The 20,384-nt window shown below is 47.2% G+C and overlaps 1 protein-coding gene across 1 annotated transcript; it reads right to left on the bottom strand.

Annotated features, from left to right (window-relative positions):
- Window positions 1-14,436: 14,436 nt before the first annotated feature.
- RPL7L1 (ribosomal protein L7-like 1) lies at window positions 14,437-20,196 on the bottom strand. Its single transcript, XM_004673490.2, has 7 exons — window positions 19,913-20,196; window positions 19,215-19,323; window positions 18,344-18,507; window positions 17,233-17,370; window positions 16,226-16,335; window positions 15,813-16,027; window positions 14,437-14,815 (listed from the first exon to the last, which is right to left on the bottom strand). Exons 1-6 carry the CDS (start codon window positions 19,924-19,926, stop codon window positions 15,819-15,821), a joined length of 744 nt encoding a protein of 247 aa, XP_004673547.1. The 5' UTR covers window positions 19,927-20,196; the 3' UTR covers window positions 14,437-14,815; window positions 15,813-15,818.
- Window positions 20,197-20,384: the final 188 nt, after the last annotated feature.

Below are 20,384 nucleotides of genomic sequence, written 5' to 3'. Positions count from 1 at the left end.
CCATGTGGTCACCTCCGGGGCAGGCGGGGATCGAACTCATGCGGAAGTGGCTTTAGCTTCTCAGTGCAGTGCTTTAACCCACTGCGTCACCAGGGCGGGCCCCCCAAAGAACTTTTAACGGCATGGGATGTAGAATAGAGTTTGGTTCAGAGTGCGAGCTGTGAAACCAGAATGCCTGGCCTTCAGGCCTGGCAACACTACTCACTAGTTAAGTGGCTTTCACCAGATCACTCACTTCCATAGCCCTCACTTTCCTCATCTGTACAATGGGGGTGATAGGACCTCACAGGGAGCCTGAGCTAATTAAACAAGCCAGGCCATGAAGAGGGCTTGGCACAGTACATCAATACCTCTTTTCTATCTTATGTATGTGTATACATAGTTGTATATTTATTTATTTTATTATTTCTTAAAGATTATTTATTTATGCATACAGAACTGGGATTCAGGCTGGAGGTACAGGGACCGTGAGAGGATTCACCAGAGATGGAGTGGGGAGCAGAACAGGCAGATCGTGGAAGTACACTGCTGAGGGAGCAGCAGGCAAGATAGGAGAAGTCTGCTGCACCGTGTGGGTCACCTCCCAGGCCCGGGATCGAGCTTGCTCTGAAGCAGCTGCTGCTAGCTTGCAGTGCTGCACCCTAACCTGTTGCCACTAGGAAAGGCCCCATAGTCATATATTTACACAGAAAGCTTAAACCAGCGGGATCTAAATCTAAATAGAAAATACTTAACTCCATATTGTGGAACAAATACATAGCTATTCTTAGAAGGAAGCAGATAAAATATGAGAAATGGCTATCTCTGCCTGTTAATTTTGGATTGTTTTCATTTTCATCCATAATTGTTTATTTTTAAATTTCCTTTTTTTTTTTTTTCGCATAGATCTGGGTGCAGACCAGAAGTATGGGGTGAGGGGTGTGTGAGAAGATTCACCAGAGACAGAGCCAGGAGCCTAACAAGCAGATGTACTGAAATACACTGCTGAGGGGAGCAGTGGGTGAAACAGGAGAGGTCCTGCTGTGCCATGTAGGTCAGCTCCCTGGCCTTCTGGTTATTGAACTCAGGCCATAATGGTGACAGCACTGAGAATTAACCCCTAGGTCACCAAGAAGACCCTATTTCTCAAATTTTCTTCAACAAACCTGTATTATCTTAAAAATCAGGAAAATAAACATAAAACTGCAAATTACTATAGTTTATTTAGCCATTCCTTTATTATTAGACATTTGGATTTTTTTATATAGGGCATGGAACCTTTGATCATTTTTCCAATTCATGCATATTACTTTAAAATGACTGATTTAGGAGGGGAGAGCTAAAATGCAGCCGTTTTCACAAAGTGGATATAGTTTAAGAGGATGATATGTAAAAGTAAAGCATGTCCGAAGAATAAGAACAAATACTGGAATTTTATGAAGATTCAGTAAAGTAAACCACTTACAAAAACTAGTGGGGGCCCTCCCTGGTGGTACAAAGGGTTAGGACGCAGCACTGCAAGTAACCTGCAGCCACCTCAGTGGAGTGCAATCCCTGCCCAGGAGGTGACCACATGGCGCAGCAGACCTCTCCTGACCTGCCCGCTGCTCCCCTAAGCAGTGTACTTCATCAGATGGCCTGTTCTGCTCCCCACTCTGTCTCTGGTGAGTCCTCTCACCCCCTGCATCTCTGGCTTGTACCCCAGTTCTGTATGCATGAATGAATAAATTTTTAGGAAAAAAAAACAAAACAACTAGTGGACATCAATGACCAGGTAAAACTATCTGGTTAAGAGGAAGGAGGGAGGCAAATAACAACAAAATTGGCATAAACAAAATTGTTTTGTTTTGTTGTTCTTTTCTGAACCTACGTAATCATCTTTCCTATTGGGGTTTAGCTCCTGTCTTGGAAGCCTCTGGGTTCTCCACCCCACCCCCACACCCCATCTTTTTGCATCTGTATCCTTTAAACCCAAACCCCCGCTTAACTATCAGAAATTGATTTTGATGTATAATAGAAGATATGCATCTAAACTTCACCCCCCACCCTCTATCTCCCTATTTCTCCCCTCCCCCCACTTTTCACCCTGTGCCTCCCCTCTCTGGCCTAAAGAACTCATCAGTTATTCCAGCTAATGGAAATCTCTTCTGTCCCCATTGTCTGTGAACCTTTCTTTATTAAATGTTCATGTCTTGGCGGGTTGAGTTCTCCCTGGCTGCCCAACTTCTTTATGCCGGTGCCAGCTTCACCCCGTTTTCATCCTGATGATTACTTCAAGGAGCCCTTGGATTGTTCTCTCCGACTCCTAAGAGAACCCCGTGCGGCCAAAGTGGTGCTTTTGCCGCCTTTCTGAGGGGGGAGCGTCCTGGAGGACTCGCGCGCCCGGAGTTCCCAGGCGAGCGGCCAGGTGGCCGGCTCCGCGCTGTGGGTTCCCGCCGGAGGGGGAGGGGCAGGCAGGTGCGGTCCCTAACGACTGCCGCCTTCCAGCCGGGGAGGCGCTGGCCCGGGCTCTAATACCACACGACAGATGGTGACTGTCTCTGGCCTTTTTAGGGTTTCAAGACCTTCCAAGAGATGGGACCGCGGAAGGCCTCCACCCCACCGGGCCCTGCGGCCGCCCTGGCACGCTGCCCTCGCGGAGCATCACTCGTTGCCGGCGCCGCCTTTCACCTGCCGGTGCCCAGCACCCTGGCCACAGGAAGTTTTTCTTGCCTGTCCTCACAACTGTTCCCTCCTTCCAGGAGCCCCCCAAACCTCCCTCGGATCCCACAAAGATCCTGAGGATGCCAGGGAGGAGGCGGAGATGCTGGGGGGTGGGGGGTGGGGACGGGGGTGGGGACGCTGAGCGCCTTCTCTCAGTTCCTCACACCAGAGTAAACGCACCATGTGCTATCTTGATACAAGAGCCTGTCCCTCAGGACCGCTCACTTCATCCTCACAACTACCACGGGAAGCACCGCTCTCCTGCATTCCAGTTGAGGAAACAGGTTCCGAAGTTACATGGCAGAAGATTCTCTAGCAGGCATGCGGTGTCACTACAGGGATGTATTAAGTGATCTATCTTTCTCCAAAGTTCTGTCCCCCAGGATGCTGGAGAATTAGATTGTAGTGCTCACCAGGGTGCCTGATACCTCAGTAGATGTTCCCTTGCCTCCTTTTTGTCACCTGCACAGGTTAAAATAAATAAATAAATAAATAAATAAAACTGAGATGAGCCACAAAGGATGTGAGGATGTGTAAAAGAAAATTGAGAAGTATCAGTGCTTGCTTGGGAATATTGCTGACATTACCTATAATGTCTGGCTGTAAATCTGACATAGGTTAGCAGGTTGTAAGCAGAGGCTCAGAGGGTCAGATGTATGTATGTAGAAATAATGTGGCCCAGTCCTGCTGGCACAAACACCTTTATACTGGTCAAATAAAAGCCCTATAATGACAAAATGTTATGAAGGCTGTGCTCTGTAATGTCTTTTCATTCAAAATCATTTGTTGGTCTCTGTTTAATGCCAGAAATTGGGACTGGGAATAGTAAGACAGAAAGATGGTTCCAGCAGGGAAGGAAGGACAGAGACAGGCTGGTAGACAGATAAGGGACTCGGAGTGTGTCAGATGCTGCCATTGAAGTGCCTGCAACAGTTTTCTTAGTTGAACCATTTTTCTCTTGTTAAATCATTGCTTTTTGTTGCTCACTGCCTAAACTAACCCTAACTGAAATACATGCTGGGGCATCCCTGGTGGCATTAGGGATTAAAGTGCAGCACTATGAAGCTGACTTCAGCCACTGCAGCATGAGTTCTATCCCAGCCAGGGATACCCACATGGCACGGCAGACCTCTCCTGTCTTGCCCACTGCTTCCCTCAGCAGTGTTCTTTGTCAATCTGCCTGCTCTGTACCCCACTCTCTCTCTGGTGAATCCTCTCATCGTCCCTGCACCTCTGGCCTGTATCCCAGTTCTGTATGTATAACTAAATACATCTTTAAAAAGAAAATACTAGGAACCACCAATGTGCTTCACTTAAGTGAGCAGGGAAAATTGGGTTCATAATCACAAATGCCTGATCTCCCTCTTTATTCTCTGCCCGTAACTTGGCTTGACAGAATTCTCTACCCAATGGGTAACTCAAAACTTTATTCTTGTATGATTTGAGACCTAGGTGGTCTTGACTTTGTTGGGTTGCTGAAGTTTTCTGTTAACCAGGTCTAGTGGACAGAGTTTTATTAAGAAGTACCTCAGTGAGTCTGTTCCAAATCTAGTCACACCTCTACTTAGCAGTCCAATTTAATTTTCTTGGGTGTTTGGATAATAAACCAGCTATTACAATGACCCCCTTCCTGTGCCTGCTAGTAGAGTAGCCAGTGAAACCAAAAGGCCAGGACCATCTCAGCTTCCAGGTCACCATACTAAAGTTCCCATGGAGGAAATTTTCCTCCCTGGGATACTAAAATAGCCAAACTCCTTAAACCCAGGCTTATGGGTATAAAAATTCTTCTGGTAGGTGATCGACTTTAGGTAGAATAGTGAGGTGGTTGCTGCCTCTTGTTTACCACAGGTCTGGTTTACAGAATACACTGTGTCCTGTAGGCCAGCACCTCCACCTTGCAGGTATTTTCCTTAGGCAGGTAGTTTCCTTAGGCTACTCAAACTAAGCCTTCAACAAGTCACTTCACCATTTTGCCAATATAGCTGCTTCTGGGTCATGGGGCACGTGGTAAGCCCAGTGAATTCCTTGGTTGTGAACACGTTTGGATATTCTTTAAAAAAAAAACAAAACAGATTTATTTATTTATTTATTTATGCATAAAGAACTGGGGTACAGGCCAGAGGTGCAGGAGCAGTGAGAGGATTCACCAGAGACAGAGTGGGGAGCAGAACAGGCAGACTGATGAAGTACACTGCTGAGGGGAGCAGCGGGCAGGTCAGGAGAGGTCTGCTATGCCCTGTGGGTCACCTCTGGGTTCAGGGAATGAACTTGTACTGAAGTGGCTATGGCTGGGGCTAACTTTCTAGAACTGCACTTTAACCTGTTGTGCCATCAGGGAGGGCCCACTATTGTACATTCTTTTACTGCAAAGTATGTACCCTAAAGTTTCCATTGAGGTGCTGCCATATGGCATGTCATGGTGATGGAAACACCTCCCAGAGTGGGGCTGCGGAGAGCAGCCCTGCAGGCAGAGAAGGTGATTTCATACTGGACTATGCGTTTGTTCTGATAGGATCCAGGACAGTGCTTTTATGCTAGGGAGGCCAGTGAGATCAGTCTACAAACAGGGACTCAGCTTTGGGCTGTAAAAAGGGTGACACTCAGCGGAGACCACAGTCAGTCTAGCCTCAGAGAGGGCAGACAGTTATTGAGCTAGAGCACGGCTCCCACCCCTTCCATCATGTGCCCATGGAACAAGCTCTGAGCCCCTGTGGAAGGAAGCTGACCATGGTCATGGGGCCATCATTGGTCCACCTGATGACCATTCTTTCCTACCCCATGTTGTGGGTCATTGTGGCTACCTGCCCTTGACTGTTAAGCATCACACTCTGACTTTGACAGAATTCCATTATAGTCAAACATCAGTGAATGACATTTCAGTCATGGACTGAGGTCCTGCTAGGCTAAACTTGCAGCCCAGGGGCGTGGTAGGCTCTGCCATCTAGGTCAATGACATCTTTCAAGTAATGAGGAAATGGCCTAAGGACACACTTCTTAGAATGCATCTCTGTCATTGAGTGGGTACCTGCATTCTCATGGAGATCAGGTAATCAATTCCACTGATCCTTCCAGCATCCCCTACTCACATCTCCAACCTACAGAGTCATTAGAAAAAACCAAGGATGCTGGCGGGTCTCACCAATGCATTTCTTTCTTTTTTTTTTTTTTTTTTTGAAAAGCCCTTGTGAGCATTTAACGAAGCTGCCTTTATGCGACTTCCCACTACAAGACAGAGACTCCTCTATACTCTTAATCTCCTCTCTAGCTCTTCTGCTGAAAGAAGAATTTGGCCTTCACCATGAGAGGCTATGTTAAGAATTTTCCCTTCCGGGCCCTCCTTGGTGGTGCAGTGGGTTACAGCACAGCACTAAGAAGCTAAAGTCACTTCAGCGTGAGTTTGATCCCCTCCCCAGAGGTGACCACATGGCGCGGCAGACCTCTCCTGACCCGCCCGCTGCTCTCCTCAGCAGTGTACTTTGTAGAGCTGCCTATTCTGCTCCCTGCTCTATCTCTGGTGAATCCTCTCACCACCTCTGGCCTGTATGCATAAATAAATAAATCTTTAAAAAAAAAAGTTTTCCCTTCCTCAGAACTTCGTAGATGCCTGATTACAGAGTGTCCCTTGGATGACAAGGGACACTCGGTCTTGCTTGGGGCAGTGCCCACTGTGTCTGTTCACTCACTGGGGGCCGTGTCTCTCCAGGCTGACAGGTCAGGCTGCAATACCTTCTACCTCCTACCAATCAACTTTCCCATTGTAACCTGGGTGACATCTGTGGACACTGATCCTGTGGTAAACATGCCACCAACCCGGTGCTGCCTCCTGGACACTTTTGGCGCTCGTCAATGTGGCCACAGCTATGTCTCACGTGGCCCTGAGGTCCTGGATGCTGTGTTGGCAGTGGAGACCCACATTTCTTAATGCTTTGGTAAAGGGTGTGCTTTCCAAGCCTCCTTAAAATATGTGGCTAGGAGTAGCTAAGCAGGTTGCACACAACTCAGTATTCCCATCTTTCTGAGATTTCAGATTCCTTCCTCTACAGAATGCCAGGGAAATTCTGGCATCTCAAGTTTATTAATTGTAGGCTACCATTAAACCCGGGCTTTAATTAACCTACCTAGAAGACTATTAATGCCTCTCCCAGGTGCTGGAGCCAACACATTAAATCCCAAATCCTGGATGATCACCCATGGCTGTGAGTTTGGCCAAACCAAGTTTTACATTCCACCTTCCTGGTCTATTTCCCTCAGGACCGCTCCCACACTCCTCCTGCCAAGGCAGCTTGGCAAGGCCTGGAACTCTTTCCATCTGGGCCTCCTTCTTTCAGCGTGGGTCTTATGCTGCTCCACCCTGGCTGTGCCTCCATCTAACTGGTGAGGGGCCTGGGGCCAAGGAGGCAGGGAGGTGAGAAGGGCTCTGAGGTTGATGTCCTAGGAGACAGGAGCGCTCAGGAGGCATTCTCTATAGAGGGTTCAAGGTCCTCAGCTTTGTCCATGTCTGCCCAAATGTCCCCATGCCTTCTCAGGGCCCCAGCCCCCACTCCCGCCCTCCACAGCCCCCCATTTATGCCCTTACCTTAGCATAAGAAACCTAAAAGATCAAGAATGTAGTTAGTTCTACAACTTGGCAACCCTTACAATGACATCCTCAGGCCAGTCCTCAGCCTTCTGAACCCCATTGTCAATAGGAGATGAGGCACCTGATTGTTTGTTCATGCAGCCGACATCAATGACTTCCAGTCCTCCTCCCCCTGCTCGGATCCCCTGTGGCCATCAGAAACCAAATGAGGGAACCCCCTTGTGGTGCAAGGGATTAAGTCTCAGCATTTTGAAGCTATCACCAGCCAGTTCAATTCCCTGGCCAGGGAGCTGACCCACATGGCGCTGCAGACCTCTCCTGTCCTGCCAGCTGCTCCACTCAGCAGCGTATTTCAGACCATCTGCCTGTTTTGCTCCCCACTCCATCTCTGGTGAATCCTATCACCCCACCACCTGTACCTCTGACAACACCCCAGCTCTTGTATGCATAAATAATTAAAATAAATCTTAAAAAAAAAAAAAGAAAAGAAACCCATGGGTCCCACAGTCCTACTGCCAAGGCAAAGCCTGAAACTCTTTCCATTTGACCCATGCCACAGTGCAGATGAGCCATGGCCACTTCCCCTCCCATCTCTCCACAAGAGCACTGCAGTGCTGTATGCTTCATCCCGCCACCCCAGGGACCACTGGAGTAATGGTGAGAGATACCTGGCCATCACCTGCTCTGCAAGGAGGCTTCCACCATAAATGACCTTTAATAAAGGGACTAGTTTCAGGGGATGGCAGGGGAATCCAAGGGGGCAACACCATACCTGGGACTAGGAACCCCCCTCAAGAATGATGAGGGAGCAACAGTTGGCCTCAGTGCCAGAGAGCTGCGTAGATGGAAGCTGAAGCCAGAGGGGATCCTTGGGGAGGGGAGGGGGGGAAATAAATACCCTGGTCTCCTCCTTCCTTCTGCTGCCTCCCTCCCCCATTGAGCAAACCCCAAAACCAGAGGGTCAGGATGCCCACTGCAGGGCTGTAGATGTCAGTGTTCAGGAGGATGGACACATGAGTGCGGAGAGAGCCCCTGGAAGGGGGCGTAACCAGCTACACAATAAGAAGATTAATCACTGCCTCGGTCAGCCACCTTTATCCTATTTCATCTCTTGGGCAGTCCTGTGAGGCAGGCACCATCATAGCTCTCATTTATACAGATAGAAATCTGAGTAAGTGAAATAAATTGCTCCAAAGTCCCACAGCTCGTAAATGCTAAGGTGGGATGAACACCTGGGATCATGTGGCCCCAGTCAGGTTTGGGCTAACCCTCCAGGCCAATGAGTTGACCATAAGAGCAGCTCACATACATGTGTGCTGATAAGATCAAGTGTAGTTAAAAAATAGTATAATGTGTGGGCTCCTTATTTCAGTTGGCACAGAACACTGTTATCAGACCAGCTCTGCCCTATATTATTTAGGTAATAAGTTATACATGCATATTATTATCACAACGACTCACTTCTGTGGCTATCCCCCCCCGGAAAGGCAGAAGCCCCTAGAGGACAGGGGTCTGGATGCCACGCATTGAGGGTGGACAGCACGTGGCAGCCTCTCTTGTTGCACTGAGTTGAATCCAATCTCTTCTTGTGTTTATAACAAAAGATTCAGTCAGTCAGTCCTCTAGTTAACATTTTCCCAGCATCACTGGGTCCCTACTGGTGCTGATCTAGGCTGGTCTAGGGATCTCAGATGAGTAAGACTCATGGTCTCATGTAAGAGACAACATGTAGATGGTGAGATGAGCAAGGCATTGTGGGAATGCAGAAAGAGGGTCAATTAGTTCTGATGGCAGTGATGAAAGAGAAGCCTTTGAAGGGTAAGCTGGGTTTCAATAATCATGGCAAGAGAAGGGCATTTCCTGTTGAGGTAGAATTTTTTTTTAAGTCACAGATGGAAGATGTCTAATGAGTCATAACTGAGCTTGGAGTGTTTGGGACCTATTCTAGAGCTGGGCTTGATATCTGGCATTGCTGAGATGGTCTCTTGACCTCTTGCTCAGGGAAAGCGTATGGATCCCTTGTGAGTAGGCCTGTCTAGCTGTCCTTCCTTTGCCTCTCAACTTTCTGTGTGCACATGTGTTTAGCATGGCTGCCTACAGAGTGGGGAGAGGGGACCTCGGTACATCCCAAGGCGGCCTGGGAGAGGCAGAGATCACTGGGTTGAGTCAGGAAGCCCAGTCCTCTTACTCCCTTTCATAGGTTCACTTTATTGCTCCTTATGGAAGGGGGCTGAGTCCCTCCTGACAACCCCTAATTCCCAGTCATGTCCTGACCATCACATGGAGCTGTGCTGAGGAAGCAATGAAAGAATGTGAGAGAGGAAACATGATGATGCTAAGACAACTTCCCACTTCCCAAACACAAACACATTCTCCTTCATTCTGAGAATATTTGGTCCTTCACCCAGGAAGACACTGAAGGTTGGCTTTGACCTCACAGTAATGTTTCCATCTTGCACTTGGCTGGTAGAAAGGAGGCAGTGGTGGAGAAGAAACTTGGAGCTCCCCCACTTAGGACATAGAGAGATCATTTAAGAAAGCAAACCCTTCAGCAAGAACTGTGGGAGATTGCCCAGGAAACTGACACTGGCTATGGAGAGAAAGACAAGATCCTCCTTCAATAGTATTTTGTTCTCACCAGGCCCTGACTGCTGGGCTGCATTTTAATTCTAGTGCTAGCCACCTGGATATGGTGCGTACCCCACAATGTAAAGGTCACAGCCCCAACAGGACTGCTTTCACTTCAGATGCCAGCTGCAAGTTGAGAGGGGTCACTTAAGCCACAGGCACTTCAGAATGACTGCTTACAAACTGGGGGCTTCCCTGACCCCCTTTACGTTCAGTGATTTGCTAGATCAACTCCCAGAACCTACAAAGTGTTATTTTTGATAAAGGTTTCATTTAAAAAATATTTATTTATGCAAGAACTGGAGTATAGGCCAGAGATGTAGGGGGTGAAAGGATTCACCAGAGATTGGGGAACAGAACAGGTGGATTGAGTGAAATACACTGCTGAAAGGAGCAGTGGGCGGGTCAGGAGAGGACTGCTGTGCCATGTGGGTCAGCTCCTTGGCAGGGGATCAAACTTGTGCTGTAGTGTTGTGCTTTAACCCTTTGTGCCACCAGAGAGTCCTGATTAAGGTTTCATTATAAAAGATATAAATCGGCAGGACCAGCCATATGAAGACACACAGGGCAGCTTCTGTGCCCTCTTGTTGTGGAATCACTCCTCACACATAGGGGAGTTCACCAATCAAGAAGCTACTGGGTCTTGTGTCCAGAATTTCACTGGAGTTTTATTATAGTGGCATGGGTGGTGAAGTCATTGGTAGAGATTGAACTTGATCTCAGATCACCTTCCCACCCAGGCTCTCACAGGCTCAAAGCCTCAATCCTGCCCTCACAGGGTTCGTCTGGGATGGACAGCCCAGACCTGAAACTATTTAGGGGCGACCTCATTGGTATAAACTATCAGGCCCCACCTTGAATAGATCACTTCAATTTGTTGGAAATTTTAAGTACTTTCAGGTTCTCTCTGGAAGCAGGGACAAAAGCTAGTCAAGTTCTTTATTATACACTCAATATGGCCAATTTCCTTTACACTAGCTTCTCCAGCTAATCCTTTAATTTTATATTCTCAAACCATTTAGATTTACGAGTTCTCACCAATTTTACCATGTTTCTTTTCTTTCTCTTTCATGATATTTTACCCTTAATTCTTCGGCTTGTCTCTCCTATGTACAAAGTCATTCTCTCAGGTAACTACTACTGCCCTGAGGAATTTAATGCTGATATTATCTATCACTTAATATGTAGGCTATATTAAAATTTTCCTAAGTTTAAAATGTCCTCTATGGCCGATTCCCTGATCCCCTATCTTGGGTCCAAGCTAGAATCACAGTTGTCATTTTTCCTTAAATCTGACAGAGTGCTCCAGTTTTTCTTTTCCTTTTCTTGTCTTTTATGACATTGACATCTATCATGTCCAGGCCAGTCATTTTGCAGAACATTGGTGTTAATTTCCTCAAGAATAGATCCAGAGTGAACGTCTTTGGCAGAAGGGCTCCAGAAGAGATGTGGTATTTCACACTGTCCTATCCTCAGTGCATCACAGCAGAAAACACTATGGTCGGGTGTCCCATTCACAGTAACTAAACCTTTGATTACCCCATCAAAGTGTTGTTCGCCTAATCAGGGTAGCTATGGATAACCTTAGAAACCTGAGAATGGTTGGCACCGACTCTCCACACAGCCCGAGCATCTGTTGCACTGCTCGCCCACACTTACCTTCATCGCCTCTCATCCCATTTGCTACCACCAGGAACAAGGTATTTTTTTTTAAATGATTTATTTATTTATGTTCAAGAACTGGGGTATACGCCAGAGATGCGTGGGGTGAGCCGATTCACCAGAGTAGAGAGTGGAACAGGTGGATCTATTGAAATACAGGGATGGAAGCAGCAGGTGGTCAGGAGAGGTCTGCTGTGCCATGTGGGTCACCTCCCTGGCTGTGTCGTTAGCTCTGCACCACCACGGAGGCCCAGGAACAGGGTCTTGATGGCCGGAAATGAGAGCACCATGCTCTGTAGTGGTGTCTTTTATTCCCAGTTCTCCCGAGGTCGCCGGAGATCGCTCCTTTTTGTCGGGCCCTGCGGTCAGAGACCAGGATGGAGATTATCCCGTGGCCATGTGTGTAACGTGTGTCCCTGTATAGGTGTGCCCTTCTGTGTGTGCCTGACAGTAGTTCTGCACCCGTGCAAATGTGGGTCTTTATGCCCGCCGTGTGTCCACGTGCACATTCCAGTCTGCAACACTTCTGGTTCCTTTGAAAGCACACTTCACTTTGGAGGCTTTGGGAAGAGCTAAATTCTGTGCATGCGAGAAGCGTTTCTGCGCGTCGCTGATCACGGACTTGAAGCGCTTCCCCGCTTCTGGACCGGCTTGGTATGGCCCACCCCCCCTCCCTTCCCCCGACAGTGGTTGCACCCGCCCCGCCCGGAAGTGTGCGCCTCTCCCCGGGCTTGCTTCGTGGCGGTTATGGACCAGTCCTGCAGTCCCAGCCCGGCGGGCCCAACTGCCACGCCCGCAGGGTCGGCCCCGGCCTCGGTGACCCTGGCTCAGCTCCTGCAGCTGGTCCAGCAGGGCCGGGAGCTCCCGGGCCTGAAGAGGAGCCACATCACGGCGACTCTTGACGAGCCCACCGCGTCGCAGCTCCCCCGGAAGCCCAAGCCCTGGGAGGCCGCGGGCTCGCCGGAAGCCCCGGCGCCGCGACCCTAGACTCGGTTCCGGTAGGGCCCACGCCTGGAGGAGCCCGGCTCGGCGAAGCGGCGACTGCGTCTCCCAAACGGATTGTGCTGCGTTCCTGAGCCTCCAGATCCTCTGCAGCCCACAGCTGGAGGGCCCGCTGAGCCGCCTCAACTCGGGACCCTGGACACTGGCCTTCGTGTTACTCGTCTCCTGGGCTTTCGGCCCACGGGCCAAGCTCTGATCGTCGGCGTCTCTAGTATCATTTCTGACCATTATCATCGGTGAAAAAAATAAACCTTCGTACGTATAGATTGGAACAAGCCTTACACTTTTATCTGCGATGCCTTAATGTTTTCATTTAGCTCTTTCCCCTCTCCCCACAGGGTTAACGCACGGGAACGATAATCCCTCAGCAATGCTGGGGAAGGTGGCTGTAAATACACTAAGGCATTCATTCTCCATATGGTCCTCAAACTCTTCTTGCCTCCAACTTGTTTCCCCTAAGCCTAGAAGATACTCAGTAACTGTGACTTAGGAACCCACTCACACTGAACTAGATTATGTCATAGTCTAGCCTCCCCCATAAATAAGGGGTCTCACAATTTAGTGAGGGAATGGTACTATGGTACATTATACAGAAATGCCTATCTTTTATACCCTCATTTGCTTACATAGAATTCAAAGTACAACTTACTTGGGTTAATCCTATTAACAGCTACATGCTGCAGCCAAGCTAGACAATCTTAGCCCAAAATTTTACAGGTGAGAGCGGGAACTTTCCCATATTTAGTGTTAAGAGCTCTGAGACATCAACCCTGGGCTTCCACACTCACAAGAGCTCTTTTCCCATGACTTTCTGATACATCATTTTAAAGTAATCTAATTTCACAATGCTTTGCAGTATTAGAGTAACCTGTATTTCTGACAAGTTAACTCTTGAGCTAACAAACCTAATTAATTACCTCATAACCTGGCACATTTTAAGGCATTGTTATACCTCTAACTTAATCTCACAGTTATGTTTGAGGGCCGTGTGTGCCAAAACGGCAGCAAAGCTGATCTTAAGGTACCTGGGGACACAAAGGCTAACCTGGGCCTGGCACACTCCCACCTGTGGCCTGGGTGGCAAACGGAAGAGCCTGCGCCACAGGAGCAAAGGCGGCCCCTCCACGGGTGGACATGCTGCACACGGCAGGCCCAGACCCCTTCTTCCCGGTCTATAATCTCCAGAAGCCCTCGTGTCGGTCAGTAGCGCCAGCAGCGTTGAGGGCAGGACTTCCAAGTCTACAATACGAAGGGTGCGATGAAGCTGCCTGCCTAGTGCTTAAAGGATGAAGCGGTACTGATTTCATCCATGCCACACCAAGAAAAGGGCTCATTCTTTCCTGGATTTTCCCATTTGTATCTTTTACATCATTGTATATTCCCTGTAAAGTTCCCACCACCAAGTCATAAACTGTCACCGTAGGGATTTGGGTTTTAGGTAGAGAATAGCTCAGTGAGATCAGAAAATCCAGCCACCCACCCCCTGGCCATGACAGCTGGATTACGTGGGCATTCTTCAGAGTTGTAGCTGAATGAGGTCTCAGTAACCCATCAAATATTTTTCATAGGAAATACAACTGGTATGAAGGATACAAGCCATCATGGTAAAAACTTTGGTCTTTCACAGGACAGGGACCTGGAGCAAATGAGCAAAGTCAATTCTGAGAGTGCAGGATGTCCTCACTTAAAGGAGAAGGATCTATGAACACGCTAACTTCCAAGCAAAAACTGAGTTAATGCATGTTTTCTTAGAGTAAAGAATGAATAAGCGGGTTGCAGGATGAGCTAAGGGAGCCAAGAGGTAAACTAAGAACTAGTCAAGCTTGCAAATTCTCACAGCTGTCACTGAAAAGTTAAAAAGACTCACAGCACAGGTAACCGAGTATGGTTTTTGTTTTCTACTAGTTATATTTAAGTCCTTTCCAAAACAAGACTCTATGAACCCCCAGGTTCAGGTATGCAACTCGGCTTGGTCTTCAATCACCAACATTAAAGCCCAAGATAAGGTGGGACAAGGCAGGACTCCCTCTGTAGCACGAGTCCTTTGCTCATTTTAGAGGAGGTAGCAAAGGCCAACGTGAAAGACACACAGGAACTTTTTCTTAGAACTGGGTTTTGACGAGACATGCCTGCATGAACAGTAACACCTTCTCCCTGACCCTTCCCCTCCAGTTTCTGAAGGTAAAGCAGGAAATAATCTTCTTTGAAGATATGGACAATTCCAAAACCAAACACATGCTTCCAATGCATTGTGCTGTCATTCTGAGAAAGAAAAAACACAATTCATTACTACAAATTTACAGCAAGCTGGCCACAAGAATAATAAAAAAAGTGGGGTGCAGGGAGTCTCAGCAATATCAAGTTGTCACCAGCCACTGCAACAAGAGTTCGGTAGCCCACCTGGGAGCTGACCCACTTGGTGCAGCAGGCCTCTCCTGTCTCACCCGCTGCTCCCCTCAGCAGTGTATTTCAGTCATCTGCCTGTTCTGCTATTCACTGTGTCTGGTGAATCCTCTCACCTCCATATCTCTGGGCTAAGAACCTCGTTCTTATATGCATAAATAAATAAAAATGAATATACAATGTTTTCACTTTTGGATAAATTGTTAGTATTACTCTTTCTTCACTTATATCTGAATGACCACAGCAACAGAGCAGTTTTTGTTAGGCATTTTCTGACCTATAATTTCAAGTGTATTTGAAATTGGTTTTAATACTGACTTTTTCAATGGAAATATGAAATTGTTAGCTGTGAGAAGCTCAATTCAAGACTAGCTTATAGAATAAGCTCCTAGAATAAATGTACATAGTTCCTTGTCCTAAGAGGCCATTCACTGTTTCAAGACTGACTCTACCCATTAGACTTATAAATACCAGCATCCTTTTTCCCCCCAATTCCACAGTTACTCTGACACTGGTAAATACAGAAATAGTTTTTAAGTAATAATGCATGGTCCATTAAAATTTATACCAGGTCCTCCCTGGTGACATGAGTTAGGACAGCACTGCAAGCTAGCCACAGCTGCTTAAGTATGAGTTTGAGCCCCAGCCCCAGAGGAGATCCACATAGCGCGGCAGACCTCTCCTGACCCGCCCGCTGCTCCCCTCAGCAGTGTACTTCGTTGATCTGCCTGTTCTGCTCCCCATTCTGTCTCTGGTGAATCTTCCATCACCCCAGCACCTCTGGCCTGTACCCCAGTTCTATCTTAAAAAAAAAAAAAAAAAAATAGCCCAAAGGCACTTTACTGTCCTGCCTCACCTAGGCTTAGTTCAGCTGCCGGATGAGCTGATTGATACTTTCACCTCGATAGCCAGGTAAACCCATCTCCTTGAGGAAGCCGACTCTATTCTTGGTAGCATGACGGGCCACTGACAGCTGGAAAGGGCGTAAGAAGCCTGAGATCATCTGGAAATGCTTTCCCGGGAAGGCAATTTCATGAATGAGATCTTCCAAGCAAATGACACCAAATTTCCCTAAGAAACATAACAGTACAGATTCCTTTACTTGACATTTACCCAATATAAACTTATATGCCAGCTGGGTAGGTCTTAAAATCCCAAGAAGAGTATGAGCTGGATCCCACATCAAGACCACTAAAGATCCTTGCTTTCTGCCCCAAGTACCCATTTTAGTGTGAATACACAGTATTCTGTATTTAACTCAAGACTCACCCAGATGCTCCTCAATCACTGTGTTGTCTGTCAGAGGGATAGTCTTATTCTTGACCTTGGCTTGTCCACGTTTTAAGATGAGTTCCCGGACAGACTTCAGATTTGGGAATCTATATGAGACAGATTAAAGCACAACTTAACCAGTCCTAGTACTCTGCATTCACTGGGTACTCGACCCTAACCATCCCTTCCCCTCACAGCAAGTGTTCTGCAAAGAGACTATAGTTGGGATGTTTAAGAATACATAAGGGGATACAAACCAGAGCATGCAATGAGAAATACAATTAACGGATAAAAATCTTCACCAGGTTAGCACGCCTTTTGCAACAACATAGATGGAACTGGAAAAGATCATGCTTAGTGAAATAAGCCAGAAAGAAAAGGAAAAATACCGGATGGTCTCACTCATAGCAGGAGTGTAACGGACCAGGCGAGAAAATAGTAACAACAAACAGCTATAGACCAGAGACATTTTATGGGGGTGGAGTGGGGAATGGGATCAAAAACAGTGGGGGAGGGAAATGCACTGGACTGTGGTGATGGCATATGGGTGATCTGGTGATGGGAAGCCCACGGGGATTACAACTGAGATGGAAAAAGGCATAAAATGATTAAAAATATACTATTATATTTATTTAAAAAAACTACTATATTTATTTAAAATATTTATCTTCACTGGTTAAAAAAAATCCATTTCCAGACCTCCATGGGGTTCAGGGATTCAAGTCTGAGCTATTAAGCTACCGCAGCCACTGCAGAGTGCTGAAGTGACCCACACGGTGCAGCAGACCTCTCCTGTCTTACCCACTGCTCCACACTCAGCAGTGTATTTCAGTCAATCTGTCTGTTCTAGTCTCCATCTGTCTCTGGGTACTTCATCAATCTGCCTGTTCTGCTCCCCATTCTGTCTCTGATGAATCCTCTCACCCCCCACACCTCTGGCCTGTACCCCAGTTCTTGCATGCATAAATAAATAAATCTTAAAAAAAAAAAAAAAAGTTACTCACCCCCAGGTCACGTAAGGTTCCACTGTTCGAAGCATTTTAATGCTTTGAGGAGTCACTTCAAAAAAGACACCACTGAAAATCTTTTTCAGGCGAAGTCTAGCAATGGTCTTTTTCACTAGTAAACTCACCCCTTTAATGCTGAAAAGAATGGCAGAGAAGTTAGACTATTCAATTTCTGTCAGCCCAGCAAGCATCTGTGAAATGTGTGTTACTACTGGGCACCCAGAGAGGTCACAGACTGCCTTACCAGCGCTCAGCTGAGTGGGAGGCAGCTATGTAAACAGACCATTTCTATGTGACAGAGGCAAGGCCTGGTATGAGCAAAATGATATGGGAACAGAGATGGTCCCTACACATCTGTGAGTGGGGGGCTGTGCAAGGCAAGCTAAGGAATTGAACTTGCTCTTGTAGGCAGTAAAAGTTATGGAAGGTTTCAAGTAAAGGAGACAAGATCAGATTTCTTTCTGACCATCACTGAGAACACACAATACAGATCCGCATGTGACAGTGGGGGCAGGAAACCCAGCTTGAGAGTTGATGCGATACTCTAGGAAGAGATTATGGTTAGACAGGAGGGCTAGTAAAGAAAGCTCATAAATATTTCAAACCCACGGGTTTCTGGCTTGGGTAACTGGGTGGTGAAGAAGAGTGAGAGATGTGCATGCAGCTCTAAATGTGGAAAAAGCTTCGTGCACTAATTCCAGCACCAAGCATGTTCCACCCGCCTGACTCTTCCACTTCAGTGCTTTTTTCATTTCTACCTGGAAAGTCTTCCCCCCAATATAGGTGACCTCCTATGTTTGCAGGTTTCATCCTCAAGTTTTTGCTTTAGAGAGTATCCTCAACCACTCCACATTAGGCCTTAGCAACTTTGCCCCAGCATCTGGTTCTTCACCCTCAGAACAGGCAGGGAGACTATCTTTGTGTTTACTTGCCTGAGGTTAGTCTCCCCAACCTCGAAGAGACCAAGTCTACATTGTGCTCAACCCTGAATTCCTAGCACAACTTGCCTTAGAAGCTTAAGGGCTGCTAGTTCTTCAACTCCCTAGAAAGGGGTCTAACACTAAGCTAATAGTTTACCCAGCCTCACAGAATCTGGCAGGTTCCCTACCTTTCGATGCGTACAACAAAAGCCAAGGAATGTTGATCTGGCACTTCTAAGCCATGAGGTTTCACAGTTAGTCGTTTTAGGCGCACGTGGTCACGTCGTTGCCGCCAGGAATCATGTAGGAACCATTCTAGTCGTTTAAACCTGAATTCTTTCCCTTTCTTCTGCTGCAGAGGAGGCAAACCATTATCATTTTGAAAGGGTCCAGATGAAGAAATCCAAAACTACTGTGCATGCTGATCCAATGTTTACCAACAAGTGATTATGGAACCTAACATTGTATCACGCATGATCAACTACCAAACAAGCAAACTTGTTCTCTTCCAGAAAGAAGAGTTTTCTTCCAGGTACACAGGTATATTGGTTTCTCAGTATGAACATGAAAGAAGTCTCCACTCTACTTTTTCCTTAATAAACTTTAGTATTTTGAGCTTCTCTGTAGGTGTAGGGGTTAAAAAAAGGCTCGGCACTATGCAACATGAGTTGATCCTGGCCAGGGAGGTGACCCACATGGCCCAGACCTCTCCTGTCCCTGCCTGCTGCTCCCCTCAGCAGTATATTTCAGCAAGTCTGCAGGTTCTGCTCTCCATTCTGTCTCTGGTGAATCCTCTCTCTCCCCCCCGCCCCACCTGTGGCCTACACCCCAGTTCTTGTATGCATAAATTAAAAAAATATATATGTATATTAAAAAAAAACTGGTATTTTGTGGGCAGAAAGCATTGGGTAAATATTAAATGTAATATGTATTAAAATGTAAAGACAAGATCGGTACTAACTGAATGATGGTGGAAGGCACTGTCTATAACAGTTCAACAGATGCTGGATAACATTCACCACAAAGTCTAATTCATTCCTCCTCGTTCTCTATCCTTACCTCCTTCTTTGCCAAAAGTGCCTGCTTTGCCTGGGTGGCTTTGAGGGCCTGATAAGCCTTCCTCTTTTTCAGGAGATTTTCTGGAACCAGAGGGATCTTTTTTCTTTGCCTAATACAGAAAATTGACACTGTTTAGGAAACAAATCTTCTAAACCATTTCCTGGGCTTCAGGAAGCAACTTTTAAGTTCTCAGGTTCCTTAAAAGATACATTCGCTGGAATTTGTGGTTTCTGACTCCGCTTTTCAGCACTAAATTGTCCCTAAAGTCTTCTTTAAGTCATGAATTCCTTGGTCACTGCTCCTCGTACACGTCAATGGCACTTTTATTACCGTTCTTTCATGACACGAGCAGCGATCAGATGTGGTAAATTCCCGTGAGGCTGGAGCGGGAGCAGACTCACCTTTGGAGAGAATACAGTCAGGGTGGTGACCCCCAACTCTAGTACTCTCCATCTCCTGCGTGAAAAATTAATCGTCGCTCCGGAAGTTAACCCAAGCTTGACCGCAGCACCCTCTATCCGCCAGCTCCACCCTGCGGCTCCATCCCCCCAAAGCTCTGAAGCTTGGAGCCTTTTCTATTCTCTCCCTTCAGTCCAGAAGCATCCTTATTTTCAGCATCCTTATTTTCAGAACAAACACCGTGGATGGCAGCGGATACGGAAAACCCCACTCCAGCGATTTAAACCCCAAATACTCACTCTTGCTCTGCCATTTTTCCAACGCTGCGGCTATCGCGCCTGCGCAACGTGACCACGCGAGGCACAAGGAACCGCTCTAGGTTTACTCGACCATAGAGACGTCTAGTCTAGCTCACTGCGGGGAGGCCCGTGCTGCTTGCGCAGTCGTGAACCGACGAGGTCTAGCTAAAAGTTGCACAAAGCTTCCTCCACAGTGCTTCCAAGCTTTCTATATCACCCTCCAAATTCAGCCCTTTTCTTGTAGGTTGTATCTCGTAACGCGGGAGTCACGGTTATAAACAACGAACTGGTTCCCACAATGCACCACGATTTCCGGTCTCGCGTTGAGTCGACTCTTCCGGCTTCCGCTCTCTGCCTTTGCAACGGAACAGACTTTGCCAGGGTGTCTTGGGGGTGTGGGGCGGGTCAGGGAGTATGAGTTTGGCTTTCACGTGTGGGTGAAGGTGACTGGACGGCTTTGTTTGATAACGAA

The sequence above is a fragment of the Condylura cristata genome, unplaced genomic scaffold (genome assembly GCF_000260355.1).
Source record: "Condylura cristata isolate star-nosed mole 26May11 unplaced genomic scaffold, ConCri1.0 scaffold00001, whole genome shotgun sequence".
Classification (NCBI taxonomy): Eukaryota; Metazoa; Chordata; class Mammalia; order Eulipotyphla; family Talpidae; genus Condylura; species Condylura cristata.
The sequence above is the reverse complement of the archived record's forward strand: the minus strand, read 5'-3'. Positions and strand labels throughout refer to the sequence as shown.